General features: G+C 40.4%; 1 protein-coding gene across 1 annotated transcript; it reads right to left on the bottom strand.

The window, feature by feature from the left end:
- Positions 1 to 509: 509 nt before the first annotated feature.
- LOC125587731 lies at positions 510 to 8,266 on the bottom strand. Its single transcript, XM_048758770.1, has 2 exons — positions 5,795 to 8,266; positions 510 to 4,353 (listed from the first exon to the last, which is right to left on the bottom strand). Exon 2 carries the CDS (start codon positions 3,489 to 3,491, stop codon positions 510 to 512), a length of 2,982 nt encoding a protein of 993 aa, XP_048614727.1. The 5' UTR covers positions 3,492 to 4,353; positions 5,795 to 8,266.
- Positions 8,267 to 9,187: the final 921 nt, after the last annotated feature.

Below are 9,187 nucleotides of genomic sequence, written 5' to 3'. Positions count from 1 at the left end.
GAAGACACTTGTCGGTCGATCGTGAGATGAACCTGTTGAGAGCTGCTATGCGTCCTGTTAGTCGCTGCACTTCGCGGCTGTTTTTCGGGCTTGGAAGGTCGAGAATCGCCGAGATCTGCTTGGGGTTGGCTTCTATTCCTCGCTGAGTGACGATGTAGCCGAGGAATTCCCCGGAGGTGACACCGAAGGTACATTTGGCCGGGTTGAGCTTCATCCCATAGTCGTTCAAGATTTTGAAGCACTCGCGCAAGTTATTTAGGTGGTCGTCGGCCTTGAGCGATTTGACTAGCATATCGTCGATGTACACTTCCATGGTGTTACCAAGCTGATCAGCAAACATTTGGTTAACGAGTCGCTGATAAGTCGCGCCGGCGTTTTTTAGCCCGAAGGGCATCACTTTGTAGCAATAAGTTCCTCTGTCGGTGATGAATGCCGTCTTCTCGCGATCATCGGGATGCATCAGGATCTGGTTGTATCCCGAGAAAGCGTCCATGAAGGTTAGGAGTTCGTTACCGGCGGTTGATTCGACGAGACGATCGATGTGAGGGAGCGGGTTGACGACGACCGGGTTGGCTAACCATTCGGGGGTATCGAACTTCGGTAATAAAACCCGCGTCGAGGAGCCTGTCGACTTCGTCGTTCACTGCCTTAGATCTTTCTGGACCGAGTTTCCGTCGCTTCTGTCGGATGGGTTTGAACGTCGGGTCGACATGCAGTTCATGGGAGGTAACTGCGGGGTCGATCCCCCTCATGTCGGAGGTCTTCCAGGCGAACGTTGAAGCGTTATCTTTGATGAAAGAGATGATCCTTGAACATATGTCGTCGGATAGGTAGACGCCCACTCGGATGATTTTCGTTGGGTCGGATTCGTCAATTGCGACTTCGCGAACTTCCTCCTTCTGGGGGTATATCTTGTGGAGTGGTTTGCCGACGGAGTTGACGAGGGAAGTCTGTTGCTGCATCTTTACAGTTGCAATTAGCAGTTCTCTCGCGGCTTGTTGATCTCCCCGAATCGTCTGTGTTTTACCGTCTTTGCCGGGAAACTTGACGCATTGATGGTACGTCGAGGGAACGGCTTTCATGGAATGCAACCATGGTGTTCCGAGGATGGCATTATATGGTGCTTTGGCTCGGATGACGGAGAACTTGACGGTACGGGTTATACCACCTGCGTATACTGGAAGACGAATTGTTCCGATCATTTGCTCCGAGGCTCCGTTGAAGCCAGTGAGCGTACGAGAAGAAGGCTTCATATCCCTTAAATCGACTCCCATTTTGTCGAGTGTGTCGCGGAAGATGAGATCGACTGAGCTGCCGGTATCGATAAGGACTTTCGCGACTAGGCATTCTCCGATGTCGAGGTCGACGAGGAGAGGATCGTTGTGCGGCATGTGGACACCCTTGGTATCTAGTGCCGAAAAAGTGATCTGGTGATCATTTTCGACTGGAGGTGGCCACTTCTTGGAGGCGGTGGCTTGTCGCTTGTAGTCTTTGACAGCTCGAACTGAGTCGCCGCAAGGAGGTGATCCTCCCATTATGACGCTAATGTGCGGGGTGTGGGCAGCTCGCATTGACTCGAGTTGCTTCCTTAAATCATCGGTTGTGTTCTCGAACTGAGGAGTTTCTGCGGGCTTTTTCTTTTTTGATTCGAGACGTCGTCGCAGATCGGATCCTTTCGAACGGTTGAGTTGGATTCGCAGGTCGTTGGCCTTTGAATTGAGCTGGTCGCGAAGGTCGCCGTTTTGACCTATTCTCCTGGCGCTGGATTTGGAGATGGTCGCGCCGAGATCGGCGCTTCCTACGTGCTCGTTCGTAGCACTCTTTCGCTTCAGTAAGGTGCGCAGGTCTTTGTCTGCTGTCGGGGGAGTGAGAGACTGCTCGACCGTGCTGTTCAGTTTGTCGCGTACATCTGGTTGCATTATCGAGGAGTCGTCGTCAGAGGAGTCGCAAGGGCGAGAGAGTATGACTTCCACTCGTCGCCGGCGACGCGGATGTTCGTCTTCTGACGAATCGTTGGCGGGGCCAACGTTGTTGACAGGAGTGCGCTCAGGGCTTGCTCTTTCCTCGCTCGGGGCCGTGTTCTGTTGAGACTTCTGTGCCTTCTTCTCCTTGTTCTTACTCCAACTTTTGGTGTTTTTCGGTGTCGTTGGAGAAGTGGGCATTTGAATCGTCCCGTTAGTGATCCCGTCGAAGAATTGCCCGATGAGGACTTTGCATTCTTTTGTATCGTGGGAATCCCTTTTGTGGTAGAGGCACCATTTCCTTGGCTCCTCGGAGTTTGAACTCGTTGGTTCGGTCGACTTTGATTGCTTCGAGGCGGGGTCTCGATCCCAGTGATTCCAGCCTTTCTCTCGCGTGATGGCTGCTGATTTTGGAGACTCCTCATCATCGACCGAACTTACGTAGCCTCGCTTCTGAGTGGTATTTCCACCGGAGGAATGCTGGCGAGGCTCGGAGCGGGTATCGTTCGTTCGGGGGGCTCGCTGCCTGGCCGCTGCTTCTTTTGCGAACTTTGCTCTGGTGTCTTCTTCCATGCGGATAAAGTTGTGCGAGCGAGCGATGGCGTCGGAGACAGATTTGGTCGGGTATCGGTAAAGATCCTGGCGGAATGTGGAATCGACGTGCAAGGTGTTCATCAAAGATTCGACGGCGATATGGTCGGGGATATCGATCTTCGAGACAATAGCTTTGAATTTCTCCATGAAGTCGCGGAGACTTTGGTCGCTGGCGTGAGTGAGGTTCCACAAATCTGACACTGTTGCTTCCTGGTTGGTGAACATGATATAGTTCTTAAGGAAGGCCGTTGAGAGGTCGTGGAAACAGTCCACGGAGTTCTCTCTGAGGCCGGTGAACCAAGTAAGGGCCGGGCCTTCTAGGGTTTCGACGAAGAGTTGGCAAAAGCCGGCGTCTTTGTCTTCGTCGGTCAGGTTTGCGCGTCGCATCGCTATGTTGAAAGATGTGACGTGGGTGGAAGGGTCGGAGAGGCCTTTGAAGGTTGGAAGACGGAGTTTGTCCATCTTCTGTAGCCGTACGCCGGTAACTTTTCGCGTGAAGGGTGTACGAAGAGAATCCGCGAGTACATGCTCGATCTGGGGGGCGGACGTCGTCACCTGGTGGATCTTAGAATTGATATCGAGGACCGACTGTTTTAACGCGGCTAGTTCGCTTGCGGTGTGCGCACCGGTGTCGTTACCGGCACTTTGGTTATCGTTATCCCGCGTAGGCGCCAAGTCGGTGGTTCGTTCTGTGGCGAACAGGTGTCGACGATACTGCGCTGTTGACGCTTCGGCGTTTGCAGCGAGGGGAGCGAGGATCTTTGCTATCGCCGTGATTTGGTCAACTGCCGCCTTCTGTGCCGCTTCTTGTAGGGCCAGGCGCGCCAGGATAGTTTCCATGGTTGCGGGATGGGGAAGTGGAGTTGCTGGTGTAGGCGTAGGCGTCGCCTCGAGAGCTTCGCGCTCCTCGCCTGAACTATCATTGCTAACGACCATCGTTCTGACGTTACTTTGCTAGGGCCCCACGGTGGGCGCCAACTGTTTGATCGTGAAACGGTAATAAATAAGATGTGGGCTTAAACAAAGACGTCTTATTAATGGTCGGAGAGAAAACGTTCGATCGGTTACAAGGAAATAAGAGGAGAGTGCGACAGAAAGGAAACCGGTGGCTCGATAAGCTACCGGAGAAGTATAACTAACGGCGAGACGAAGTAAAGGTGAAAACCCTAATCTAGCCGTCAAGTGTTGGTCAGTGATTTCGGATCCTCTTCTCGTTGTCTCTTCTTTCCCTTATATAGACGTCCCGATGCCTCGCTCTTGACCTAATTTTACGCCATCTTGGTGGGCCTCCTTTGCTGGGCCGAGAGGCCCGTAGGTGTTCGAGCAACCGCTGAGCCGAACGCTCTTCAGTCGACGATGGTCAGCTAGAAGTACTCAAGAGTCAAGCCGAGAGACCTGACTCTCGAGCCGACAGATCGAGCCGTCGCTCTTCCTAACTCAGGCCAGGCCTTCCTATTCCTCGGGCCCTGTGGGATGGTCGAATCCATCCTCTACATACATTCCTTTTGAAAGAGTAGTAGCAGACCAGGTTTGTAATAATCCCTTTCTTATTAAGAGAGAAGCAATTTTCAAGAGTAACCTTGATTTGGTACTTTTATTAGCCTGCACTTCCACATTCCTTCTCAGCCTACTTATATAACTAGCATTTGTTAACTATAGTAATTACACAGTAATGCCATTGGTACAACTAATATTTTACTCTAAATGTATTTTAATTGATCGTGTTCGTATGAAACTTCTCCCACGACGTCGTTGGACTCCTCCGCCAGTGAAACTAATGTTTACAACATTGTATAACCTGCCAACAAAAAAGAGGAAATGAGGTCGTCTTGCCTGATGAAAATGTTCGTGACTTCTTATGCATAAAATGTTTTGCTTGACATAAGAACACAAACTATTCAAAATCACAATTTCAATTCATAAGAAAATGAGTTCGTCGTATGCATATGAAATGAGTTCGTCTTGCCTAATGAAAATGGCTGTGAGTTCTTATGCATAAAATCTTTTGCTTAGCATAAAAAGACAAACAATAAAACTCAAAATTTCAATTCATAAGGACATCCCAATACTCTTTCAGGCCTAATGAAAATGGTCATGAGTTTTTATTCAAAAAAGTTTTGCTTAACATAAAAACACAAAACCATTTAAAATCACAATTTTAATTCATAAGGACATCTCAATAAACCTACAATAAATTAAGAGAGGGTAGACTATCACTTTTTCGTCACTATATATATTTAATATTCATAAGATTTTACTCGCTCACCATATGCATATAATTCTATATCCTGTAATTTTTGGTCATTTAATGGTTCTTAAACATTCTTTTAAAATGACGACATATTTTCCAAGATTATTGATAAGATTTCAAATATAATCATATTTGAAATTCTGTGCGAAAATTATAAATCGTAACCCACATTTTAGATACAAAATTTAGAACAATAACTTTAATGATTAGTATTAGTTATTTTTGGGAAGGCGAAATTACAGGCAGTTTAGGTTGTTATAGAGCAAATTTCGGTGTATAGCCCACATTTCGACTACTAAAATTTGAAATCGATATTGAATGATTGTTAATTATTGATTCAGTTAACGTAGGTAATATTTGATTTGCGTCCGGTAATAAATGCAATATTACCGCTGCAAGCATGATAAAAGGAATGTATTCAAAAGAATTCCAAGAGGTAAGTTAAACAATTTTCCCTTCAATCGTGGCAAAAGTTAATATTCAATATATACATTCCTTTACTAATTTTTTCACATTAATTAGAACATGTAGTGGTAATGCTATATAATGACCCCTAAAACGTGTGCTAATCTCCACCATTACATACTCCAACTCCAAAAGTTTTCTACGATTAATATCTTTAGTTTACCATCTAAACCACTCCTTCAGAAGTAATAGTAGTGAGTGTACATTTTTCTCTTCTTTTTTTGTAATTAACCTGATATGTATGTTTACTGAAACTTTTTCTTAATTTGTTTGTATAGGATTCCAAGCCCAGCATTGTTAAGACACATTCAATTGCATTTTGTTTCTCATATATTTGTGTGTTATCACACGTTTATTTATCTTTTCACTTTCATATTTTATACTTTTCATGATGTTTAGTATTATCTTAAACTCTACTTTATTTGAAAGTATCCTATGATTACTTTTGTAACATCAACCAATCTATTTTTGTTTGTATCAGTACAAACAAGTACACAAGTGATAAATAGGCGAAGATGCTAACCTGTGAAAAGGTTCGACTGTGTTTGTTGGCCATATTTTGCTTTTTTGGAGACAAAACCGCCAACAACAGAGAGTATAAAATCTAGGACCTTTCTTTCCATTCTTTTAAAGAGCTGTTCTCCCTCATTAATCCATTGTGTGGAGCGATGCCTTAACTCCCTAAATACTGCAAGATTAGCCATAAAGAGAATAAAAATGGGATGATTGATTTTTCAAAATATGTGGTCTAACCTGAATATGTTTTTCGATTTCTTCACTCCTATTATTCAATCGGCCCCAGAGACAGAATATATGGAAAAAGTGGCTTTATGGCGTAATGATTAACCATTATGTTCACCGATTGTGGATAATTCTAGCGAATGAAGATAGTTGGAGTCGAGTAGAGCTCAATACATATAGCTTTTTCTGGTCGCTAAAACTGATAACCAAACATCAGAAAGAAAAAGAAGATCACTGACCTGGATTCGTGAGTTCAGATAATTGTCAAGATTTTAAGCTTTATCGATTCCAAGAGTGATCAAATCTTTCTTTCGTCAACTGATTGAATCTAATTTCGGAGATGGAACCCTAATCCCTCTCATTTTTTTCTTCGTTTATCTCATTGAGATTGCTATGTAATTTTTTTTAATTTAATATTTCCTATGTATTTGCTCAAAAAAAATATTTTCTATGTTAACGAGAAAAACATGTTTTCTTGGATATGACCAATTTAATTTATAGTCAAAAAACCAATTGCTAACAAACCAATTTGGGTCAAAACAATTTGTATGAAATTCACGTTCAAATTTAATTTTGCAAGATATAAAATATTATTATGTAACAATTGATATTTCACGATTTTTATAAAATCTTCGTATTTTAATAATAGTCTATCACCATGCGCAAGACGCACGTCTTAACCTAGTCTAATCTATTAAAATAGGATTACAAATATAAAATACCCCAAAATTTTCTAACTTATTTACAATCATTATAGTTATTAATTAATCTATTTTTTGGATTCTATGTCTTTTTCTCTTTAATTAATATATTTTCTAATTTGAGTTTTAACTAAAAAAAGCAACAGTAATTTAAAAAATCAATCTCCCGCAAATCAATTAATTAGGGTCCAAAACACTTTCTATAATCTAGCTAGCTAATAAATATTTTCTATAAATGAAATCATCTACCATTTAATAATGACTAGGGGCATGTCCGCGCTTCGCGCGGAATATTGTTTTATTGTTGTTAATTATTATTTTTCGGATGATATAGCTAGCTAACTATGTGATCGTCTTTATTTGCTAAGAACATTATTTGGTATTTTTATTATGTTATGTAGTAATAGGTGATATGCTAACATATTATGTGTTTGTTTTTTTAAAAGTGTGTTGGTGTGGGTATAATAGTACCTTATTAGTGGTGGAGTGAGTTTGTGATGTAATGCATATTGAATTTCAATAATTTTACATTTAGGCATTTGTTGAATTTAAGGCTAATAGTTTCAGGGTAAAAATTAATATTTTTTCTAATTATTTGAACATTACTTTTTAAAGATGTTTTGTGTTCTCTCCCTATATTTTTACATTGAGCCGTAACCATCTATGCATTTCGTTTACCTTTCCGTTATGTTGTGATTCTCGCCATCACCGAAAAAGACTCACATATGTGCTCTTGTTTTTCCTCACCTTTTTCTCCTCTTTTTCCTTAGATTTCGGCTCATGTTAGGAACTGAATCTCTTTGGGTTGGGTCAGAGTTTAGTCGTCTTTGAAGTTGTTTTCCTCGTCGTTGGCTTACCATCGATAGTCCCTTCTCGTCTTAGTTTTCAAGATATGGTTTTTGGTGATCTGACTTCTATAGCTCGAGGACGGCTCCGCGATTGAATGATTTCGTTTTGTCTACCCTTCCATCTATGTTCCCTCATCTCGTTGCAACTTTCATGGCTGCTTGCGTCTCTGTGACTCTCCCTTTCACCATGTTTGCCACTCCAGATTTGGATAGTTTTCTCCTCCGAATATGCTCTGTAGATTTTGAAGATTGTTTCTGGTCTCAAGTCTGGGCTCTGGTTTCTCGGGGGTTGGCTTCCGTTCTCTTCTTCCCTTGCTTCCCTTGGTATAAGTGTGTGGTATTAGTCTCTTGGAGCTTTGGTCTCTTCTATCCAGAGTTTTGTGGTTCTTCACTTGCATAGACGTCTTGTTTGTGCTTGTTTAGTTTGTGAGGTGATTCTTACCGTTCGTTATGTATGTCTCTTCCTGCTTCGTGGTGATTTTAGCCTTCTGTTGATTATTTTTCCTCTAACCCGCTTTCTTGGTTCTTTGCATTGGTCTTTGATCACGCTCCTTTGTGTTCAAGCGATTGCTTTATCTCAAGATTATATTTCTACATTTTTCTGACTTTTGATTGTTCTGGCCAAGACACTCAATGATAATGTGGGGTAAGTTAATTTTCGTTCTTGATCGCCTTTGAGCTCTGGATCTTTATTGAGTTAGTGTTACTTTGGAATTTTTTTTCTCTATGATTATGGAGGTTTTATGTTTAGATTATGTGTTTTGCTTTAGTTTGGTTAATATTAAGATAAATATATAGTTGTAAATGAAATAATATAAAATAGTAAAAAATAATAAAATAGCGAAAGTTTATGTTATGTTTAGCAGTGAATAAATTAAATATTAAAATACATTTATATTTTTTTTACTTATTTCTTTATTCGTTTTGCAATTTTTTGAACAATAAAATAGATTATCAAACTTCAAATGATGATAGTTAGTGTGAGAAGGATTAGATAGTGCATAACTAGAAAATAATGAACCAAATTGCAATAGTCTAAAAGAAGAAAGATCTAAAATGTAAAAAGACAAAAAAAGAGGACACATGTCAACAAACTCCCCTTCCACATGTCATAAGAGAGAGAAAAGTCTACTTTATATATATAGATATAAAATTATTTCTTCATCGTCTTTTACCCTTGATATTCCTATATAACTGGAATAAGTATAACCGATGTATATTTATTAATGATATATTATTAATAGTTACTTAATAAAAAAGATAAAACAACTATAAAGCCACTTAAATCAATTTAAGTATTTATTTACTAAATTTAGAACACAATATTTTTTTAAATATATATAGTTATAAGTTTCATTATTCATTAGCAATAGCTAAAAAACCACATAAAAAGAATCATTTATATAATCTATTAATAAACATATATTTAAATGTAAATATATTATTTTATATATACTTTTATATAAAGTAAACCAATATGAGTATTGAAGAGTATAAAATTCTTATCCGTGAAAAAATAAAAATACATTCTCGCGGATGTACAGATCAAAATTTAAAAATAAGTGATAAAATCGACAGCTGAAAAATAAAATATAATTACTCAATATAAACTATAAAATTATTATG

This window comes from Brassica napus, chromosome C5, assembly GCF_020379485.1.
Source record: "Brassica napus cultivar Da-Ae chromosome C5, Da-Ae, whole genome shotgun sequence".
NCBI classification, from domain to species: Eukaryota; Viridiplantae; Streptophyta; class Magnoliopsida; order Brassicales; family Brassicaceae; genus Brassica; species Brassica napus.
The sequence above is the reverse complement of the archived record's forward strand: the minus strand, read 5'-3'. Positions and strand labels throughout refer to the sequence as shown.